General features: G+C 46.2%; 1 protein-coding gene across 1 annotated transcript; it reads right to left on the reverse strand.

Moving 5' to 3' along the window:
• Positions 1-7,667: 7,667 nt before the first annotated feature.
• Positions 7,668-16,801, reverse strand: LOC128331324 (zinc finger MYM-type protein 1-like). The gene is made up of 4 exons (XM_053264670.1): positions 15,323-16,801; positions 10,673-10,804; positions 8,580-8,861; positions 7,668-7,739 (listed from the first exon to the last, which is right to left on the reverse strand). Exons 1-4 carry the CDS (start codon positions 16,799-16,801, stop codon positions 7,668-7,670), a joined length of 1,965 nt encoding a protein of 654 aa, XP_053120645.1.
• Between the last annotated feature and the right edge of the window lie 7,324 nt (positions 16,802-24,125).

The raw sequence follows: 24,125 nt of genomic DNA on the forward strand, positions 1-24,125 counted from the left end.
GGCCGGTGGTCACAACAAGTCTGGCAGAAGGATGCCACAGGGACAGGTGTTGGAAGACCACCATCACAGGGGCCCCCGAGAGGCAGGAGCCAGGAGACTTTGCCAGCCTGGCCTCCCCAAGGAGGGCAAACCGGTTACCATCAGCACAGGGGGCCAGAAGATGAGACACAGTAAGGAGATCTTCTGCCTGCCCAAGGTTGTTTGGTGTACCCAGCAAGTGGCTGTTATGCACTGCAGGGGCTACCAAAGGGGGGATGGCAGAAAGGCACAAGGCAACAGGAGGGCTGACCAGGCAGCCCAAAGAGTGGCTGAGGGTCTGCAAGCAGATCCAGCCCGACAGGGGATCCTGTTGTTCAAACCCACAGATCTCTGGGACTCACAGCACCCAGAACACCCAGAGGATGAAACCAGGATGGCTGAGTCATCAGCCAGGGACTAGGTCTGGTTCCTTTCAGCCAGACAGCAGGCAGGCAATGCCCAGAGGGTTGGGACACGCTTTGGTAGAACACTACCATCAGTCCACCCATAGGGGAAGAAATGGCCCCGCAAGGCTACTGCAGGAATCCCTACATGTCTGCAACGTGTCTGCTTAGGGAAAAAGCTTGTGCACGTTGTGTGACATGTGCCAGGAAGGAGCCCGTTGTGCTCCTTGGGGCTCAGGTAGTAGAGGCAGCCCTAATTGAGTATATCCAAATTGACTTCACTGATTTTCCCGGGCAGGGACAGTTCACCAAGTCCCTGCACCTGCTCACACCAACACGGGGTGTTGACAAAAGGGAAGTTTTTAACAGAATGATAAGTATGTAGTGGGTTGAGTTGTGAGATTTATAGACCATTTTGCTAGTGACTGTGTTTTCTTGGGGTTTCTTTGTTCCGTTTGACTGGTTAACTTGCTCATGGGTTAAGCCCTAAACAGACTTAAATGTTATATCACAGTTTATTTTGTTTAAATGCAGTTTGAAATATGTAGCTGTTCATTTTGTTGTGTTTTTTAAAATGATATTTAAAATGTGAACTTCCCTGTTTTCCATCAAAAATGTTTGTTTAAATGTTAACTGTGACTGATGCTAATTTCAGGGGAGCTGTGGGTGTGTATATGTGTGTATGTTTCTATGGGTGCCCAGAGATGCTTCTGTGAAGATTCTGTTCCTGAGAACTTTATTTCTGTTCAGTTCTGTTTCTATTAGGCTTTGTGTGAAATTCCACATTTTGTTAAAATGCAGAGGGTAATCTGCCTTTCTGCCTATTTGTGTTGCTGATGGGTGTGTTGTTGTTGTTGTTTTTTGTCATATATGTGAGAGTGTTTTGGTGCTTTGCTATATAGAGGCTGGGTTGTATATATATGCTGAAGAAAGGGCGAGTTCTGTCCACTCCATTCTCCCAAATGTCTGAGTGTGTGTGTGTCCTTGCCATTCAGATGCCATTGTTTTTGCTAAATGTGATTTTATACTGAAGTATTGGCTTATGGTGATTTCCTTATTACAAACTTGTAATACTTTCTTGAGCTAAAGAGAGCTTGGAGAAAAGCTTTGTATTAATGTATACTTTTAATTTTCTTTATATTTTCTGTATGGCCTATGGCTGTAATGAAATTGCTTGACTAAAAAGAGGGGGCTCTTAGATTCCTCTAACTCTGTTTCAGTTGTTTTTGTATAGACTGTACATGGAAAAGTGTTTCCAACATGGAGTCGGGCAAATGCTAAATTATGACTGGAGTGTAGTCTCCTCACTCCCAATATTGAGTGAAAAGGAAGATCTCTGAACAGCAACTTGTCATTGTGGGTAAGAAGGAAAAGAGATTTTAAGTCAGATAGTCAAATGCAGTTATTGTTTTATATTTTTGCAATATGTATGAAATGTTTCTGCTAATTGATTTTGCTGTAAACTATTATCAATGGGTCTGAGGCTTAAAATTTATAAATTTGTCCCACCGCCAGCCCTGCTTTGCTTTCACAGGGAACTTTAGGACTCCAGATTATATATACCAAGTAGCAGAGAGTTCCAAAGGACCGGTTTGCATTTTACCTGGAAAACCTCCCAGCTTTAAAAGGGATCAAGTTTTTGTAACCCACACCCTGTTTTCACAGCTCCTGATTAGAGATTTGATAATAAATTGTGTTTATCACAGGCTTCACTTTTCTGCAAGACTATGGACAATGCATTTTTTAATTATTAAAGAAGCCTGTTTGTTTCATGAGACTTTAGACCTCGCAAAAGAGATTTTAAAGGTATAGTATTTTTGTTTGGGGCAAGGACTATTTCTTTTATAGGTTTTTATGAGGATATTGTTGCCCTACCAAGCTTGCTAGTGATGAGGCTGAAGACGGAGAGCTGGAACACTACCTACACGTGGCTTAGATGGGGGCAGTGAAAATCCCAAAGGCCAGATGTCACTGACAAATCATGAAGTCAGATACACTGGATGGAAATTGATTGCCCTGACAGAAGTCTGTAAGTCTGTAGGCAGCCAACGTAGTGGTTAGAGTGCTGGACTAGGACCAGGGAGACCTGAGTCTGAATCCTCATTCGACCACACTGCTGGGTGACACTGGGCCAGCTATTTAAACGGCCTGGCCTGCTTCGAAGGATTGTTGTGAAAAGAAAAAACGTATGTAGTACACGCTCTGGACTTTTCGGGAGAACAGCTGGATGTTCGAGCACTGGAGTTTATGTTGTGGCCTCTCGAGTGATAAGACTGTTTGACCTGTCAGATTTTAATGCCTTTATAGTCACAAACCCACAAAGGGGTATGGATGTGAACATTATTATTTTCTCTTTTTGATTTTCATTGTTTTTGCCTCCTGCTCAGGATTGCTCATCAGGTGAAGTAAATGAGGACATTATCTTCTGTTTTGGACTTCGGGGGGAGAAAAGAGGGCAAGCAGGAAAACAAAAACATAAATTGGAAAGAAAATGCCAAAAGATCAAATTGAAAATAGCCTCAGGTTTATTTATTGTATTGGGCTACTCATGAACTCAGTTTCAGCATGTTGTCCCTACCCAGGGGAGGGAAATTGGTAATACATGCATCTGTCTTTTATTTCTAGCATAAGCAGGATTGCCTTGAACTGTCTCTCCCGAAAGGGATGTCTTTCTGTTACAGACCAAAGCAGTGGTCAAGTGAGAGAGAGAGGAGCTTTCAGAAGAACCGGCAGTGTGACAGACCAGGCTAACTATCATCAGCAACAGCTGCTTCCTGAAGGGGGTTCACCATTTGCATTCCCAGTCCAGGCCAATGATGACGGAACATCCATCGGCTGCCCTGTCTTGTGTTCGAGGAAAAGGCCGTGATGCAGGTTTCTTGTTCCTGATCCTCCTGCATCCCAGAGTGCTACAGTTAAAGACTTGGTGCCAAATATCTGAAGAAGGCCTGAAGGCTAACAGGCCAGCCAAATATTATACAACATTATTCCACATTGCCCATGAGGGGGGAGCCAAGGCTCTCAAGCACATGGACATCCGAGCTTGTCTATGAACACTAGCCAAACAAGCCGTGCTTGCCTAGCCAAAACTAACACTCAGCTCCGCACAGCAGTGTACCAAAATCAGCTAGCACTTGACTATTTGCTAGCAATGGAGGGTGGTGTGTGTGGAAAATTCAACCTGTCTAATTGTTGTATCCAGATCAATGACCAAGGGAAGGCCATAGAGGAAATCACTGACCGGATGCGCAAAATAGCTCATGTTCCAGTCCAGAACTGGGAAGGCCTAGCCACCCCCAATTGGTTTGAAAATTGGTCTGAGTACTTTGGAGGTTTGAAAACCATGGCGGGAGGAGTTCTGATATTGCTTTTTGGTTGTTTATTGATGCTTTGTTTATTACCCCTGTTTATCTCTTTGGGACGAGAGGCCGTTGAGAGAATAGTAAGAAAAGAAACTGCCCCCCATATAATGGCTATGTATACAAGGTTCCACAAGAAGAGAAGCCATAAAATGGCTTCTAAGGGGGGAGATGTGGAATGGAAAATGCGTTTTCAGAAAGCTGCTTTGTAATTGCTTTGTAGAAAGTGTGTTTGCAAGTCAGTGCCTCTGTGGGATGGAAAAGTACAGACCAAAAGAAAGTGTTCAGTCAGCTATCTGCCCAGAGCAGAATAAGTGGGGGTTTGCAGCAGCGGGGAGAGATAGGCTCCCCTGAATAGTAACTGTATTGTTCTAGGAATGTGAAGGCTTCTTCTATTAATTAATTATCTCTCTGCTGTGAAATAGAAACTTAGAGCGCAAAGTCCAGCCTCTATGCAAGCATATGTACGAATGTAATGAACTGATTGGTTCTTTGGGGCTGAATGTTGATGCCCAGCTATGTAGTTATGCCAAAGTATAAAAACTTGTGACCCAGGCAGCTGGGCACGTCTCTCAGGTTTTACCGTTAGGTACTGGGAGCGTCAGCAGCGCTGGTTTTCAATAAACGGTGATTTTGCTTCCTTCAATCATCCTTTGTTTGCCTGGTTTGTGGTTCTGAGGAATTTGTTGGCCCTCAGGTAACATCTGTGCATCTTATGTGTTTCTACCAGCTTCTTACAGGCCCTGGATTCCTCTTGAGGAAGGTCATCTGTGCCGAGGGTCTCCACCTTACAGCTCTAGATGTTGTTTGACTACAGCTCCATTGTGTTGGCCCTAATGGCCTTCACCATGGTGGCTTGGGTATGATGGGAGACAACATCTGGGGACCCAAGGGTGGGAACCCCTCGATTTAGGCTGCCCTGGTTTGTTTTCTGTTGGAGGATTCTGGGAAGGAAGCCCTCATAAGGCACGGACACCATAAGCCAGGGCTGTTCAATTTTGGCTCTCCTGCAGATGCTGGCCTACAATTCCCATAACCCCTGGCTATTGGCCACTTTGTCGGGGGATTATGGGAACTGTAGTCCAAAAACAACTGGTGGGGGGAGGTTGGCTAAGGCCTGCCATAATCCAAGCAGCCACCGAAAGGTTGGGGGATGAGAGCGCTGAAGTAACATCTGAGAGACTCCCTCCCTCCCCACCATCTCCAGCAACTGCAACTGCCAGCACCAGCTTCTCAGTGTTCCACCAGGCCCTAACAGCCACACAGTCCCTGTGAGGGGAATTATCTGTGCTGCCTAGTTCATTTTGTGTAGGGGTGTGTTTCTGGGAGAGAAGCCTTTCTTGTTGGGCAAGGACCCCAAATGGCAAAGCAGCTAGCAGCCACCACCAACAGCTACAAGACTGGGGTGAGAGTGGTGGACTAAAATCTATAGGCCAAACTAGGCAGGACATTAAATGTGTCTTCATCAAGTTAGGGGCTTATTTTTATTCACAAAGAGCAGCTTTGTGGAGCTGCAAATTGTATCAGGACCATGGCTCAGAGGTAGGGGTGTTTAATCCATTATTTCTGCACTAACAAAAATGCACCCGCATGGCTATCTAATTCTGAAAACAGCCACTGAGCTAAATAATTTTAGACTAAAAAATGGCATAGAAAGGGTTAAACACCCTCTACATCCACATCATGGTCTCAATACACATCACCCCCCACCCACACAATTACGTATGTTGTATCTTCTGATGGATTTTTCACTTTAAGCTGTTTTCATAGGGTAAAAAAATAAAAATAAGCCTAGGGCTACAGTAATGCAAAGATATTCACGTCAACATTTCTACCAGTTGCAGCTGTTAAAAGACAGAGGAAACCTGCCGGGTTTTTTTGGCAAGGTTTTGCAAAGTTTGCCTGGTTTCTCTGTGCTGGTCAGGATAGTGGGTGCAAGAGAGCCTAAGCTACACACAGAGGAGCACCAGCTCCATTTGTTGTCATTCCAGGCAGGGCAAGACAGGGCATTTTGATGTTGCACAGTATCTCATTGCAAACATAGACCCACCATTTAAGGGTTTACAGCACACTTGTCTGACTCAATCGTTATAGAATAAAGTTACAATATTATGCAAAATGAGGATTGTAAAGTTCCCCCCAATCAGGGGCATACAACATAACCAATTACCCAATTATATTAAAGGTCAAACATCAGACTATACTGAGAGTATGCACCAATCACCATTTGCCAGCAGTACTTAACTCTCTCTCCAGTCTATATGTTGTCCCACCTCCTTCAATTCCCTCAAAACAGCCCTTTGATACACTATGCTACCATAGCAACCCTTCGGCAGTACTGAAATCCAAAGTTACAGGCCTTGCCTAGATTTTTGACTAGGCCCAAACCAGACCCAAATAGAGTTTTTCTTCATCAATAGTAATACTTGTTGATTGACATACAGGGATCTGGATTGCATAAAGTGATTAGTGTGGTGGTTAACCTTACAATTAGAAGTTAGATTGGATAGCCTGGATGTTTGACCTCTCCCAGCTCTATCATATTAACCCAACCTCTTCAGGCATGTTAACCATTGAAACAGCATTACTGGAACTTCGTTAAGACTAGAAACCTTAACACAAAGCAAAACAAAAAACATGAAATGTCCACTCAGCATCATTTAGATTAGCTTATAACCAGGCCAATATCGAAATAAAACTCACATTTGGTGTACTGAGAATGAGAAGCTGCCTTTAAATGGAAGAAACAAAACTGATTTACTTTTTAGTAACAAATTTATTAGAAAAACAAAATAATTGGGGGGTGGGAGGAAAAACTCCCAAGCCCAAACTTCATTTTACATAAATATGTTAAGCCATCTGCTAGGGAAGTATCTTTTCATAAAATTTTCACCTCAATCCACTTAACACAATAAAACCAGTTTCCAGATAATATAAAGTGCTTAGGATGGGGCAGGTGCCCTTTCAAAGCACAGAGAGGAGAACTGAGCACAGGTGTAAAATATGCCCCCCCCCCACCCCAATACATGGACTCCTCAGACAAGACCTCTTCTTCTCCTTCAGGGTTTGGCTGTGAGAGTGACAAGTCAGTCACCTGAGGAGAAAAGAAAGGGCTTATTACTCTGTGAAGTCTGAACTACATCTGTGTAGCAGAAATCCCCCGGGTTCTCAGAGACAGAGACTGGCACCAGTAATGGAGAGAAAGCAGATTTTATTGCTAGCAATTAGTCTCAAGGGAATAAATTCCAAAGTTTGAGCCCCAGTTACACTGTGGCTTCAGCTTTTAAACACATAGCAATTTACATATTGTGGATACAATTCTCATTAATAAGCATCGTCATCTTACAATTATTACCAATCACCTTCTAAGCTATAATTAAGCAGTTTTCCCCTCCTCCTCCCTCCATACAGCCAAACTATTTTCCACTCCCTTCCAGATGTGGCCTTGAAGGTACTGCTGGCTAGCGTCTTGTTATCTAGAGATATCAGAGGGGCCCCCCTTTGCCTGCATTCCAGCAGGTCAGCAAGAATTATTGGGCTTTTAGCAAGTTGCAATTAGAGCAGTTTGCAGACCCTTTTAACCATTTCTTGACCACCACAAACCTGAGTCTGCCTCATTCCCCCCTTTGCCACCCTGAAGCGGCACCTACAACTCACTGTCCTTCCTGGACAGTGCATGGTACAAAGGCAGGAGGTGAACAGCTTTCTTTCGTTCCACCATCGACTCAAGGGCCCGATGCACCGAGGAGAAAAGCAAGGGTAGTATACAAGGTATTAGGGCGCAGCCCAACAGCAATATCAGAATTCCCCCCACCATTGTTTTCAAACCTCCCAAGGACTCAAACCAACCCCCAAACCAGTCAGAGGTGTCTAGACCCTGCCAGGTCTAAGCTGGAACATGTGCTAGTTTGCGCATGCGATCCGTGATCTCCTCTATGGCCTTCCCTTGGTCATTGATCTGGATACAACAATTGGAGAGATTAAATTTGCCACATACCCCGCCCTCCATTGCTAGCAGATAGTCGAGTGCTAGGCGGTTCTGGTACACTGCCATGTGGATCTGGGTGTTGGTTTTGGCTAGGAGGCTGAGAGCCAGGGAAGTCTCATTTGTGATAATCTCTAACACTGCTTGTAGCCTGATAATGCGGTTGAGCATGTATATGGGAGTTCGGTACACATAGGTGCCATCTTGGGCCCAAGTGGCAGGCCCATAATGCTGTATTATCCGCTCTGGGGGCCATTCATTGTCCTTCCAATTTCCTATCCTCAGAGGTGACCCAAGACTCCCCTTGGTCCGCCCACGGCTCTCATAGACTGGGACCCCTAGACGTTCGCCTGCCCTGATGGGAAGGAGGAAAAAGCTGGGTTTGATTGTGCCCAGCACGCAGGTTCCTGCCCAAGTTGGAGGCAAACTGACATAGGCAGCTGTCCCACAAATCCAGTATAGGTGATCCGGAGCCTCCCAAGAGCTGGAGGTCCTGCAGGGGCCCTCCCAGAGATCATATAGGCTCTTCTGGGTAGACTGATTATAAGGGTTGGGGGGGATCTTAGAGCCTGCATGATTGAAGTCCATCCACTTCCTGGTGGTGTTGCAGACCATCCCTGCCTCACAGGCCAGGGCCCCCGTGGAGATGTTATATTTCTGCCCAGCCGGGCGAATAAAACATCTGGACCCTATGATGGAGTTATGGAGGACCCACCTGGTGGGACGCTGATGATCTGTCCAGGTTAGATTTGGGCTTCTGCTTATGTTGACATAATCCACCTCCCACGCCTCCCAAGGCCACTGTTCGCCCACCTTGGTGTCTGCACAGACGTAGCAGTTGGTCACACTCAAGCTTAGGGCTACTCGCTCTGCTAAGTCCACAAACAGGTTCTTGGTAACAGCTGGCACCTCCATGACCGTGCCCATTTCCTTCCAGAACATAGCGTGGACAAGGTGCTCAGTGGGCTTCTCCCAGTCCCCTTTCATCAGGAACTGGACTTGGCCGGTTGGATCCCTGGCCCCAGAGACATGGATTCCCATGCTAACCTCAGCCTCATAATGTCCTTCTACTACTGGCACCCAGGAACTCTTGGCCTGATTAGGAGTGATCCTGAGGCAGAGGGGGGTGCAGCGGTGGTGTCTGCAGTCTGGTTTCGTCTGGCCGTGGGTAATCTTGCCTCCCAAGGCGTTCACCCACCCCTGGCGATCCGTGTTCCACCTTCCAGACCGAGCGGGGGCCCTATTCAGAGTAGTCCTGAGGAACCCTTCCAGAGGGGCCCGAGGGCCTGCCTCGGTTCCCTATCTGGAATGGTTGCACTGTGGGCTTCAAAGAGATTGGGATTCGTCCCCGGATCCACCAGTTTAGGTCCCTGAATTGGCTTCCCAGCTGTTGGATCTGGCCTGCCACTATAGTGTTCCCCAGTTGGGTCAGATCAGGGGTCACTTGAGAAACAATGAGTGGCGGCCTCCCATACAGGGCCTCAAACGGGCAGATGCCTGTGGATTTAACTGGAGTGGCCCTGATGCAGAAAAGGATGCTGGGGAGCAATTTTGGCCAGGTCAAGTGTGTCTCCTGGCATAATTTGACCAATTGGGTCTTGATCGTCCTGTTCATGCGTTCCACTCTCGCTGAGGATTGGGGACTACAGCTCTCATGGAGTTTCCAGGTAATTTGGAGAGCCTGGGCTACCTGCTGGATGATCCTGGCCACAAGCGAGGGCCCAGGACCCAATTGTGAGGGGGAGGCCAAATCTTGATATGACCTCTCCTAGCAGGGCCCTAGTGACCTCTCTCTCCTTTCCTGTGCATGTAGGGAAACCTCAACACCCTGTGTAGGTGTAACCAAGTACAAGGACTTGGCGAACGGTCCCTGCCCGGGGAGATCAGTGAGGTCAATTTGGATATTCTCAAATGGGGCTGCCCCTACTGCCTGAGCCTCGAGGGGCACAACGGGTCCCTATCCTGGCACATGTCATGCATTGTGCACAAGCTTTTTCCACTAAGCAAACACGTTGTGGATATGTAGGGACTACTGCAGTAGCCTTGCAAGGGCCGTTTTTCCCATATGGGTGGACTGATGGTAGTGTTTTACCAAAGTGTGTCCCAACCCTCTGGGTACTACCGGCCTGTTGTCTGGTAGATGGAACCAGCTCCCTGTCTTCGGGCTGGATCTGCTTCGAGTAGATCCTCAGCCGCTCTTTGGGCTGCCTGGTCAGCCCTCCTGTTGCCTTGTGCATTCCTGCCATTTCCCCCCCACCTTTGGTGGCCTCGGCAGTGCATGACAGCCACTTGCCGGGGACACCAAACACCCTTGGGGAGGTGGAGGATCTCCTCACCGTGTCTTATCTTCTGGCCCCCTGCGTTGATTGTGACCATGGGCTCCCGTGGGCCTAAGTTGAGGGTGCCCGGTCTGTCCTAGTCTTCCTCCTAGGTGGCCAAGCCGACAAACTCTCCTGGCTCCTGCCACTCGGGGGCTCCCCTGATGGCGGTCATCCAACACCTGTCCCTGTGGCATCCCTCTGCCACGGCTTGTGTTGTGACCACTGGGCCTCCCATCTCGGAGTTCCCGGTTTCTCTCGGGGCATTCATTCTTCCCGTGACCCTCCTCTACGTTCTGACCTGCTCCTTCTCTCGCTCATCTTGCCCATGCCATCTGGAATGGTGGCCGCCAAAAGGTTAGCCTTTTGCCTCTGGCCACGGGCCTTTTCGCGCTTCCCTTCAGTAGCTCTCTTTCTTTCTATCCCCTCTCTCCCGTCTGCTACTTTCCTACCTCTCCTTGCTTGCCTCTCTCCTTCTCCCTGTTTCTCCACCTCCTGTCTGCCCCTCCTTCACTCACCTGTCTTTCACTTCCCCTTTTCTTTCTACTCCTTCGGTATCCCCCCTCTGTCTATTCTATTCATGCCGACCCTGTTGGCGACGGCCAACAGCTTGGTAGTGTTCATCCCTGCAAAGCCCTCTTGCTTCTGCAGCTTCCTCCTAATGTCAAGGGCGGCTTGGGTGACGGGTAAATCTGGGAAGTTCGCCCTCATCTTCTTCGTCTGGGCCCGCGTGGACAAGGGGGAGAGCTGAATCAAGGGTCCTGGGGCCTCTTCTGGTTCCTCTTCAGGGAACCGGGGCAGGTGCTGCCTCTGCACCTGCTGATTTCTCTAATGCTTCAGTCCCCCCGGCCTCAGCCTGTTGAGGCGCGGCCAGTAATGGGTAGGGTGGAGGGGGATAGACAGGCTCATCAGGAGGCAAGGGAGGAGCCGACAGGATGGCTGGAGGCGCTGAGGGGGGGTCTCTAGTAGTTTTCCGTCCTGCCCTCATGGCCACGAAGAGGGCTGACTGTTGCTCGCAGCAGCTCCTGAGCCATGGGGGTCGTTTGCTCACAAGGACCAGCCTGGAAGCTATGTAGGGGTATTGGCCTGGGTCCCCTGTAACTACATTCCACACCTTCTGGGTTACCCTGCCTTCCCAGAGTTCCCGGTTTCTCTCGGGGCATTCATTCTTCCCATGACCCTCCTCTACGTTCTGACCTGCTCCTTCTCTTGCTTATCTTGCCCATGCCATCTGGAATGGTTGCTGCCAAAACCTGGCTGCCATTTATTATGTGTCTCGTTGGGCTGAGTTCAGCTCTAGGAGACACAGAATCTGACAGGGTAATCCTGTTGGAGATGAACTTCCAATGCATCGACCTTTTGCACCAACTGTCCTAATGACCACTAGGGGCATTGGGAGTAGAGACAGTGAGTCAGGGTCTCCCTATCTGTCCCTACTCGATGACCCCTGAACTGACTCTGCAGCACTTCCTGTGCTGCATCACAATTCTTCCTTTCCTCCTAGAGAGCAGATGGAAACATCTCTCTCTCTCTCCTTACCTATCCACTATGTAGTCCTTTAGATTAGATATAGGTCTTTCCTATCTAAGTGTATTTAACATCATACAAGGATCTCCATGTGTTTTCTCTAAATAGCTGCAATATCCAAACCATCTTCTGCTACCTACTCTGTAACTGGAGTGTGTGCTCATTCCTTAGTGCTCTGCTGTTTTACCTATTGTGCTCTGCTGTTTTACCTGGCGGAGAGGAGGCTGCATTTTCTTCCCAGATACAATCATGCCCAGATCATCAGGTCCGGTCTGAAGGTGTTTCCCAGACTAAACTTCCAGTGCCACCAACACATAAGAAAACAACACCTACAGTTTCAGCCCAGGAGACAGCCGGTTCTACTATTATCCCGACTCAGGCATCGGTAGCAGTAAAAGCAATGTCACTGGACTTGATATGTCCAATCCTATCTGAAAAGATTTTAGAATCATACAACTCTACACATGATTCGGACCCAGACTCCAGTTCTTCATCCTCAGAAGAGGATGGCCCCGACGCCAAACGTCAACGCAAAGAGAATGAGACTACTCCCTCGTCTCCATCTGGGGACTCGAAGTCTTTTTCTTCCTATATGCCTAAAATGGTGGGGGCGTTAGGCATACAGTTGTCAAGCCTTCCTTTAACCCTTTGTTTGATGTACTGGAAGAGGATACGGCTAAGCTTATAGTGATCCCTATGAACTAAGCCTTGTTGGACATCACCCAAGGGTTTTGGGAGAAACCCACCTCTGTCCAGGCAGTGTCTGGGAAAGTGGAGAACTTCTATAGGGTTTGGGTAGAAGAAACAACTTTTTTGCATAAACACCCGATGTTGAACTCTATAGTTGTAGAAGCAGCTCAGATGAGATCAAAGAATAAGATGCTTTCTACAGCAGTAGACAGGGAAGGCCGTAGGTTGAACTTGATGGGCAAGCGCCTATACTCTAATGCGGCGATGTTGATCAAGATAGCCAACTACCAGGCCTTTATGTCAAGATATAATCATCTCCTTTGGGAGAAATTGTTGGAACATATAGAGTCTCGGCAACCTCCACAACAAGAAACCATACTTTCCCTGCAAAAAGAGGGTTATAGACTTAGTAGACAACTTCTACATACATCAAAAAATTCCTCTGACTCTGCTGCCAGGTCTCTGACCACAGCTGTTTCTTTGTGTTGTCATGCCTGGCTTCGATCGAAGACCTACCATTTGATGGTTCAGCGTTGTTTGGGGCCCAGACTGATGAGACGATGGAGAAGGTGCAGAAAATGAGGGAAACTGCTAAATCTATGAGCTTCACCTCATCATCAACTACCTCCAAGTTTGGCAGGCCTTTTCATCCTCAGTGTACGTACCAACAATGACAGCCAGTGCCCATGGTCTATGATCACTCTTTTCAACAGCCCTAGTACTCCCAGTTCAATCCACAGTACAAAAAGCAGTACCATAAGTCCAAGCCAGGACAGCAGAAATCTAAGTCTGGGGCCTTCCAGAAACGAGCACGACTACCCTTGGCTTGGGTCGAGGTTAAGACCTTTCCTGGACCGGTGGGAGGTGATAACCTCGGACTCCTGGGTCCTCACTATCATCAGAATTGGTTACGCTACAGAGTTTCAAGAATGCCCTCCCCATTCAGGGAGAAGGTCTACTCCTGCTATAACTATTCTTCAGTCGGAGATAGACTCCATGTTGTCCAAGGGGGCGACAGAGCGAGTATCACCTCACTTGCAAGACTGTCATTTCTCTCATTATTCCAAAAAGGGACAGGGGATTAAGACCTATCTTAGATCTCCGTCTCCTAAACACTTTCATTCATTACTGCCATTTCAGGATGATCTCCATCTCAGATATTCTGGCTCTACTCGCAAAGGGGATGTGGTTTGTGTCCATAGACCTGGAAGACGCATATCACCACATCTCCATACGTCCACAACATCAAAAATATCCACAACATTAAAAAAAAAAACATGTCCACAATATCAAAAAAATATTTCAGGTCGGGGAAGACACATTCCAGTTTCGAGCCATGCCTTTCAGGCTCTCCTCGGCACCAAGAGTTTACACAAAGTGCATGGTGGTCATAGTGGGGTATCTACAAGAAATGGGGATTCAAATTTTTGCATACTAGGACAACTGGTTGTTGGCCGCAAGGTCACCAGAACGTCTTCTAGAGGACCTCCACATGATTGTGACTGATTGAAAGATCTCATAATGTCCATAAATTACAGAAAATTGCAATTGGAACACACACAATGCATAAGATTCCTCGGGGTCATGTTCAACTCAGTGTCGGCGACAATATGTTTGCCGGACGACCGGATCAGCAATATACAACACTTGGCCAGACAACTTGGCAGTCAGGCGTCTCATCCCACGAGGAGTGTACAGAGGATGTTGGGGTTCATGGCTTCAATGACAGCTGTCTTGGCAACCGTGTGGCTGCGCATGAGACCTCTGCAACGCTGGTTCCTTGACTTTTCCGGCCATCAAGGGACCACAACTCCAGGATTTTACAGATCAGGGAAACATAGGAAACTGCCATATACTGAGTCAGACCATTGGTCTATCTAGCTCAGTATTGTCTTCACAGACTGGCAGTGGCTTCTCCAAGGTTGCAGGCAGGAATCTCTCTCAGCCCTATCTTGGAGAAGCCTCTTCCCAGAGTGGCTTCATCCCCTGTGGGAAATATCTTGCAGTGCTCACACATCAAGTCTCCCATTCAGATGCAACCAGGGTAGACCCTGCTTAGCTATGGGGACAAGTCATGCTTGCTACCACAAGACCAGCTCTCCAGAATGAATTTGCCAGTCTCTAGCTCTCCAAAATATGGCAATCCACACCTTTCAGGAAGGTCTCCCCCCAAGTACAGGTGACAACAGATGCCTCGGAAGAGGGTTGGGGAGCACATCTTCAGGACCTCTGCATAAATGGCCATTGTTCCAAAAAAGAGGCTCTCCATCACATAAACTATCTGGAGTTTTTAGCGGTATACAAAGCTTTGAGGGGTTTTCTAACGAAGGTAAGAGGTCGTCACGTGCTGATTATGACAGACAATACTACAACCAAGGCCAACATCAACAGGCAGGGAGGGACCGGTTCTTGGTCCTTACTCTCTCTGACAGTAGATCTTTGGCACTGGGCCTTGTCACCAGGGCCGGTGCTAGGGTTTTTTTGCGCCCTAGGCGAGATCACCTTCTGCCCCCCCCCCCCTCCGGCCAATCATATTTCAAACACAGATGTATTATAGGAAGAATGAAAAGCACAGAATTTGAAATTGTTAATTTATTTTTTAAAAATTGTGAAAACAAGTCATAAAACAATTTCTGATTTATTTTCTCAAACAGAACACAGTTTTAGCACAGAAATCACTTTGAAAAATGTTAGATGTGATGCTGAAATTTAAGTCTCTTTTATGTTTCAATTTCAAGCAAATCAAAATCTTATTTTACGTGCCTTTTCCTTTGCAAATTTTGTTAACAGTTCCTTCAGGTCAAGTGCTGATGCTTCAGCATGTTCAATTGATATAGTTGCCAAACCAACTAGTCTCTTTTGGAGCATAGTTGAGCGTATGTGTGTTTTTATAAGTTTGAGTTTTGAAAAACTGCGTTCACCACTTGCCACTGACACTGGAAGTGTGAGAAGGATCCTAAGAGAAACAAAAACATTAGGCACACTATTCTGGATTTTGTGTTGTAGTATGAAGAGAAGTACTTTTTGTGGTCGCATAGACTCTGGAAGCCTTCGAGCAACTGCTTGAAGTTCACAGCACAGATCTTCAGCATCAATATCTTTGTTTTCATTGTGTGTCAATGACTGCTCCAAAGTCTTGCAGGCCTTTCGTACATCTTCAGTACATTTTTTGTTGATGCTGTATATATCATACAGGAAGCCAAATACGGAATTATAGTGTTGTAGTTGTTGGAATCTCTCTTCAACAGATTGAATGGCCATATCTAAAATAGCATAATAGAAATCCACTTTGAATTTTTGCTTTGCATCTTGTGGAGCCTCATCAGGGGCCTCATACCCAAACTGTTTTTTCTTTCTCCTTTGTCTAAATTGTTCTGTCTCAAAGTTTGGTAATATTTCTAACTCCTTTGCAGTCACACTAGCATCTATCAAAACTTGTTCAAAACCATCATCACACCTACAGCCCACAAGATAATTCTTGGTTACTTGTAATTGACTTGTAGCTGAACTTAAATCAGTTTCCTTATTTTGTAGTAGTTTGCTTGTCAGATTTATTTCAAAAAGCATGTTGTACCATACAACAAGGGATACCACAAACTTGAACTTACTAATGTCTTCAGCAAGACCCTTCGCTACAACAAGAGATTCACTTGTTGTTTTATGTGGGTGTGGTTCATTATAGATCTCCATTAAAGCATCATATATACTACCAAGATGATATCTCAGTGGTTTCAAAGCATCAATCCGACTCTCCCATCTTGTTTGACTCAAAGGCTTAACAGTAATGGTAGGTACATGGCTAGTTAGTATTTGCCAATGCTGAGTTGATGCAGATAAATAATTATAGATCTGTTGAGCCAACATGAAGAAGCCTGTTGCTTCCCGGCAACTCTTAGCAGCATCATTGACAACCAAATTGAGAGAGTGCGCACTGCAGGGCACGAAAAAGGCACGTGGATTTATATCAAGAACTCTCTTTTGTACTCCATGTTCTTTACCTCTCATGTTACTCCCATTATCATAACCTTGACCACGCAGATTCTCAAGTGGTAATCCCATTTGCTCAAGCAGCCAAAGAAGAGTTTCTGCCATAAAGGCACAAGTAGTCTTCTTTAGAGGAACAAATCCCAAGAAATGTTCTTTTATTGTAACCTCAGGCTCAGATGTTTCAGTATCTGATGGCATGATGACATCGACAAAACGTACAATCATAGTCATTTGTTCAGTATGACTAACATCAGGTGTACAGTCCAAAATAACTGAGTAGTATTTGGCAGAGTTTATACGTGCTAAAATGTTCTGTTTTATGGAAGTTGCTAGAAGCTCTATAAGCTCATTTTGGATCTCTTTTCCTAAGTAGTGAACCATAGTTTCTTCATCTTTAACTCTGCGCACATGTTCAGTCATGACAGGGTCAAAAAGAGCCAAAAATTCAACAAGCTTCAAGAAATTTCCATTGTTCTCACTGTACAACTTTTCAGTTGTACCATGAAATGCCATGTTTTGCATGCCAAGAAATCTGACCGCAGCAATCAAGCGTTCCAAGACTTGTCGCCAATATTGCTCTTCTTCCCTTATTTTCTGTTGGTTGATATTATCAATTGTTTTTCCTTTCTGTAAGTGCAATTCAAGTTCTCTCCACGCCTGGTAACTGTATAGATGGAGAGTACTCCTCTCATGTGCCGACAGAATTGCTCCAATGTTCTTCCAGTCTTTTGAACCTGGGTCTTGTAAAGCTGTTGCTCCACCATCTCTTTTGCTGAACAGCCTACAGCAAAAACAAAAAACCACATCTTTTGAGGTAGAATATATCAGCCAATGACGGCACATTTCTTCACCATTTGCCCGTTTCCTCTTGTAATAGACAGGAGAGAATTTTCTTTTTTGGGAGTCTTTTGGAAATTTATATGATACAATCTGCCGTGGGCCATGCTGAACAATAAGCTGTCGCAAATTTTCAATGCAATAGTTAGGCCAGTTAGCAGGGTCACTGTAATCCAAGCTAGGCACAATACCAACATGTTTTGTAGTAATTGCAGTACTCTCAGTTTCCTCAAAATCCTCGGTTTCCTCTGTGTGTTCCACTGGAATATCTCCAGATTGTGAGACTTTGTCCTCAGAAGTAATACCACTTGTAGTAAGACCAATACCACTTGTACTAGGAGTTTCCTCAGTGGTAGTTTCACCAATGGTACTGTCATCTTTTTGTTCTGTACTTGTTTTACAAAGGTATTTCCGGAAGAACACCTCTTGCTTGGTGTCTTCCTTGGCTCTTTCTGCCTTTCGTTTGCGGAACTGAGCTCCAGATGGTTTTTTCCTGTCAGCCATAATTCCCTTGGAAAATAACCATATTTAAGAATGCCCAAAAGCCTCTCCCCGCAGAGTCCCCGGGCCGCGCCACGGCCCGCGCGCCCGCCCGTGGCCAGGCCCCTGCTGCCGCGCCTTCCCCCTCGCCCGCCGCCCCTGGCCACAGGTGGCCTTGATGAGGCCCCCGCCGCCTCCTGGCCTGGCGCCGCCGCCTTCTTACATCGTCGTCGTCCGACCAGCCCGCAGCTCCGCCAGCAGCCCAGCACCTCCGCTCGCGACTCCGGGCCAGGCGCCAAGGAAGGAAACTGCGGTCTGCTGCTGCGCCTGCGCGCGAGGCACGAGGCACGAGCAGCACAGCAGCAGCGCCTGCCTCGGGTAAAGAGAAGGGACCATCAAGGGACCACAACTCCAGGATTTTACAGATCAGGGAAACATAGGAAACATAGGAAACTGCCATATACTGAGTCAGACCATTGGTCTATCTAGCTCAGTATTGTCTTCATAGACTGGCAGTGGCTTATCCAAGGTTGCAGGCAGGAATCTCTCTCAGCCCTATCTTGGAGAAGCCAGGGAGGGAACTTGAAACCTTCTGCTCTTCCCAGAGTGGCTTCATCCCCTGTGGGAAATATCTTGCAGTGCTCACACATCAAGTCTCCCATTCAGATGCAACCAGGGCAGACCCTGCTTAGCTATGGGGACAAGTCATGCTTGCTACCACAAGACCAGCTCTCCGGAATGAATTTGCCAGTCTCTAGCTCTCCAAAATATGGCAATCCACACCTTTCAGGAAGTTCTCCCCCCAAGTACAGGTGACAAAAGATGCCTCGGAAGAGGGTTGGGGAGCACATCTTCAGGACCTCTGCATAAACGGCCATTGGTCCAAAAACGAGGCTCTCCATCATATAAACTGTCTGGAGTTTTTAGCGGTATACAAAGCTTTGAGGGGTTTTCTACCGAAGGTAAGAGGTCGTCACGTGCTGATTATGACAGACAATACTACAACCAAGGCCAACATCAACAGGCAGGGAGGGACCGGTTCTCGGTCCTTACTCTCTCTGACGCTAGATATTTGGCACTGGGCCTTTTCACATCACATGGACCTCTCTGCTTTTCACGTCAAAGCTCTGGACAATACTGTGGCGGATATTTTGAGCCGATCAAGACACACTATTCACGAGTGGAAGTTAGATCCAGGTGTACTTCATGCTGTTTTCGAAAGATGGGGTTCCCCACAGGTCGACCTTTTTGCGGGTGAGCACAATCATCAGTGCCCTCAGTTTCACTCCAGGGCAGGGGTTGGAATAGGCTCACTGGGTGGCACATTAACAACCAGCTGGTCAGGCAAATTCCTTTATCTGTTTCCCTTGGTTTCTCTTCTGCCTCAAGTTATCCAAAAGGTGGAGCTGGAGTGGGCAGACGGCATACTGATAGCCCCCTGGTGGCTGTGTCATCTATGATTTCCTAGCCTCCTCCACCTTTCCATGAGGCAGTTTCTGAGACTTCCTCTCCTGCTGTCGCTGTTGACTCTGCAGGAGGGGAGGATACTTCATCTGGACATCCGGTCTCTACGTCTAACGGCTTGGAGAATACGGCTGTCTGGCCACCAGAGTTAAGGAGGGTTCTGGCAGCAAGTAGGAGGCCCTCCACAGTAAAGTCATATGGGGCTAAATGGAAACAGTACTTAGAGTTCGCAACTACACAGGGCTCAACTGTCTCTGCTCAAGGTGATACTGGCTTACTTCTTACACTTGAAGAAGTCAGGACTCTCTATGCCATCAGTCAGAGTCCATCTAGTGGCGATCTCGGCATTCTGCGAGGCCCCTAGCCACAGTCCCTGCTTGTTTGGTCTAAAGGAGGTCAAGCAATTTTTGAAGGGCTTAGCTCATCTATACCTGGATGCTCCATCAGTAGCACCTTCGTGGGACTTGCCATGTGTACTCTCCGTGCTCATGGGGAAACTCTTTGAGCCCATGGCAACTTGTGACTTGAGGCTGCTAACCCTCAAAATTGTCTTTCTTGTTGCCATTACATCGGCCAGGAGAGTTGGGGAATTGAGGGCTTTGAGATGTGACCCTCCATTTCTGAGGTTTCACAAGGAAAAGGTTGTGTTGAACACTGATGTATCTTTCCTCCCCAAGGTGGTGTCTACCTTTCACAAATCCCAACCTATCTCATTGCCAGTCTTTTTCCCAATCCCTCGACAGATCTTGAATGTAGCTGGCATACACTAGATGTTCGGTGAGCTCTTGCCTTCTATGCAGATCACACTAAACAGTTTAGGAATTCGGTGGCCTTGTTTGTGACCTATGGAGTGCCCTGTAAGGGCCATAGGGCTTCATCTTAATCTATCTCCTCCTGGATTGTACAGACCATTAAATTGGCCTACCAGGTGGCTGGGCAGAATCCTCCAACCTCGCTGCGGGCTCATTCAACCAGGGCAGTGGCCACCTCAACTGCCTTTGCTTAGAGGCCTCTCCCTGAATTCGATCTGTCAGATGCTACTTGGGCATCTCCCTCCACGTTCATAAAGCATTATGCATTAGATGTGAGGGCTCACCAGGATGCCGCCTTTGAGGAAACAATTTTACAGGCAGTGTTCGATTGATTACTCCATCTCTCCTTATACCTGGTTCGTTATATGTTGACGTTTGCTGCGTTATCCTTGTTGGTCTTCAATAAAATCTGAGTTTGTTTCCATTCTATACCTTTGCCTTTAATTATTATACAGGTGGCTGATTTGCAAAAGGCCTTGGTGTCTCGTGCTCTGCCCCTCCCTCCATGGTTCTGGAGCTTGCGATGCACCCATCTGTGTGATGGACAAAGACCACTGAGAAGAACTGCAGGTTGCTTACCTGTAACTGGAGTTCTTCTTGTGGTCATCTGTCCAGTCACACACCCGCCCAGCCTGCCCCACTGCAGAGCATTATTCGACAGACTCTAGAACTGAGGAGGAGGGTGTGGGTCATGTGACTAAGGTGTATGGAGGGGGTGGAGCCTAGCTACCTAGCTGAAGGCAGAAAGTAAGAAAGATAAGCTTGTGAGGGGTCTGGATGCTTCTGTACGCTGGCGTAGAAGCCCATCTGTGTGACTGGACAGATGACCACAAGAACTCTAGTTACAGGTAAGCAACCTGCAGTTCTGAGCTATCTATCAACTTAGGTTTAGCAAAATTTATCATGGTTAACTTACAAAGTTGTTGAGAACATAAAAGGAGCTCTCCCAACAGTCCAGATTTAACGTTCTCCCCTCAGCTGTATTAGAGGGAAGATATAAAAGAGTCACTTTAAAGAATTGGCTGTACCCTTGTGGTGTAGAAGTAGTTGAGTCAATAGCTCATGTCTTGCTTCACTGTTCCTTTTATGAATCAATTCGCCTTATTTGGATTGAGCCTTATTTGAAGAAATGTTTTGGGCTTTCTGATGATCATTATGTTACTTTCGTTCTAGCGGACCGCCAAGAGGAGATTACTTACAGAACTGCATGTTTTTGTGCTGCGGTGTGCAAAATAAGATGCTTGCAAATTGGATTTTAATTTATTTGATTTGATTTTATTCTTGTAACTAAATTTATTGTTACAAATTGTTACAAATAAATTTAAATTTATTGTTCAGGAGCTATTTTGTTTGGTCATTGACTGTAAATAAACTAAACTAAAACTAAACAGTCCAGGTTTCAATTTGCTTGCAAAGTTGCTGAGCTATCTTGCAAAGTGTTTGTCTTGGTCTAGTCAGCTAAGTTCTTGGCTTATTTCATACAGCCAATAATTTCATTTTAACGAAATCACAATTACTGTGGCTAACATCAAGGCAAAGATTCCTACTTTCTGGCAGTGCTATGTATACTCACAAGTACTCGGCCCAAGGATAGGCCTTCCACACCTGTTTCCCAATGGAAGAAATTGCATTCCCTGTGAAATCCCTAGGGGGAAAAACAGATGCGGGAAGGGGAATGATGTTGAAATTGATATTCCTAAGTGGGATGCCTTCAAGTGGTGATTCCCGAGTGTCAGACAAACTTTGTCTGCGTGCTTCTGTGTGGAATGGAAAATGCGTTTTCAGAAACCTGCTGGACTTTGCGCTCTAAGTTTCTGAGTTTCTATTTCACAGCAGAGAGATAATTAATTAATAGGAGAAGCCTTCACATTCCTAGAACAATGCAGTTACTATTCAGGGGAGCCTATCTCTCCCCGCTGCTGCAAACCCCCACTTATTCTGCTCTGGGCAGATAGCTGACTTAACACTTTCGTTTGGTCTGTACTTTTCCATCCCACAGAGGCACTGACTTGCAAACACACTTTCTACAAAGCAATTACAAAGCAGCTTTCTATTAATGCTACACATGTCACATCTCCCCCCTTAAGAACCTTCTAATTATAAAATTCAAGGTTCTTCCTCAAGCCTCCTTAATTCTTCAGTGGCAATTTTCATATACATCACACACACATATCCTTAACCACCCATATCTGGCATGATTTGATATATATATAAAAATTTTACACATAACAGCAAAGTGTACATATAAAGATCATACAACTTATAGCAAGCAACATGATTTTAACCCATCTTTATCCCAAATAAAGTATAAATAACAGTCTTGCATTGTGGAACCAGATGCTTCTGGTGATTAATGGGTTATCAGCTTGTGGAAAGCGATAGCAATGACAAGTCATGTATAATCACACTGATTAATACAAGTGTCTATAAAATTTTAGGTAAGGCTTGAGCCAGCTTAATGTCTTAGAGCATAAAGGGATCAGTAACTTGGGGATAGGTGCAGACTTGCAGGTAAATGCTCTGGTTGAAACAATGAGATGATTGGCACAATATATAAGTGAAACAATAAGGAAATGACTGGAGAGCAAGCATGTGAGGTCCATGACCTTACAGCACAGGAGATAGCAAGGTTTTCAACATAATGATAGCACATAGTCACTACAAGAAAGTAATATAAGAAAGTGGTGCAAATCATCAACTCCCACCCCCCTTAGTGTCCTCTAAAGTCTGTCATGGCCAAAAAGGAAGCCATGGAGAGCTTTAGAATTCAAAATCTAAAAGTCCTTGGTAAGGAAAAATATATTTTAGTCCTTCAGTTGAGAACCAAATGCTCTTGTAAAATGTTGCAGGATTTTGGCTATCCTGATCCGTGTTGTTTTGGCTTGTTTGGCTAGTGTCCACAGACAAGCTTAAATGTTCATGTGTTTGGGAGCCTTGACTCCCTCCCCTTGTGGGCAATCGGATGGTTCCAGGGCTTTACAGCTTGGGGAAATGCTGTTACGTGTATGACTCCACAGAAAAGTGAACAAATTGGCTTGCTTGTTTGTTATCAGGCAGTCTTCAGGCGTTTGTTGTCTATCCTTCTCCTATAACACTTGGAAGCAGGAAGATGAACTGTGCATTAGGCCTTCTTCCTCGAACACAGGACAGGGTAGTAGATAGACGTTCTGTCACCATTGGGTTGGACTGGAAATGCAGATAGGGACTGCCCCCAGGTAGCTGCTGCTGCTGATTGTTAGTTTTCCTGGGTCACTGTTGATGGAGACTCCCTTGGGATCACATTCTGGCGATGGATCCAGGTATTCCTTCGATCTGGGGAGGAACAATCCTTCTTGGAAAGACAATTCAAGGCACTGTTGGTTGCAAACCTGTTTACTTGAGAGAAAGACAGGCAAGTGAGTTGCCAATTCCCTCCCCCCCATGTAGGGACAGCATCCTGAGACTAAGTCTCTGGGTGCCAACCGTTAGCACAAAAGGAAAAGTCAAGTTTTCAAGGCAAATAATACAAAGGATGGATAAAACCTGAGGCTATTTTCAATTTGGTCTTTTGGCATTTTTTTCTTTTTCCAATTTATATTTTTGTTTTCCTGCTTGCCCTGGGCCCCCCTTTCCCTGAAGACCAGAACAGGGGATGATGTCTTCATTTGAGGCTTGGTGGCCAGGCGTGAGGCTGTGTGTGGGGGCTGGTGCTTCTTGGAGGCTGGCTGGCTTGTGTTGTAGGCTGGTTTTTGATCACGAGAACAAAACAGCAATCCTGGGCAATAGCAAAGCAATAAAGTCAAAAAGAAAAAAGGCATTCACATTTTTCACCCCCCTTGTGAGTTTGGGGTTTTGAGGAGGCATTAAAGCCTTTCAGGTCAATCACAGTCACTGCTAACAAAGTCCAGTTTCCATGTGGCATCTCACATTCTCTTCTGCATCCTGTTTTTCCTCTTTACAACAACCCTGTGAGGCAGGCCAAATCATTTGAGTTGTAGGCTCTGTGTCGCCCAGCAAGTGTCTTGGCTGAATGAGGATTTGGACTCGGGTTTTCCCAGTCTTAATCCAGCACTCTAACCACTGCACTACGTTGGCTGACAATCATACTTACAGTCCTTCGTCAGGGCAATCAATCTCCATCCAGTATAACTGACTTCATCGTCAGTAACGTGTAGATAGTTGTGGTGTCCCAGTTCTCCATCTTTAGCCTCATAATTAACCAGTCACTGATGGATTCAAGTTTGGGTTTGACATTTCTGTAAAGT

The sequence above is a fragment of the Hemicordylus capensis genome, chromosome 6, assembly GCF_027244095.1.
Source record: "Hemicordylus capensis ecotype Gifberg chromosome 6, rHemCap1.1.pri, whole genome shotgun sequence".
In the NCBI taxonomy this organism is placed as follows: domain Eukaryota; kingdom Metazoa; phylum Chordata; class Lepidosauria; order Squamata; family Cordylidae; genus Hemicordylus; species Hemicordylus capensis.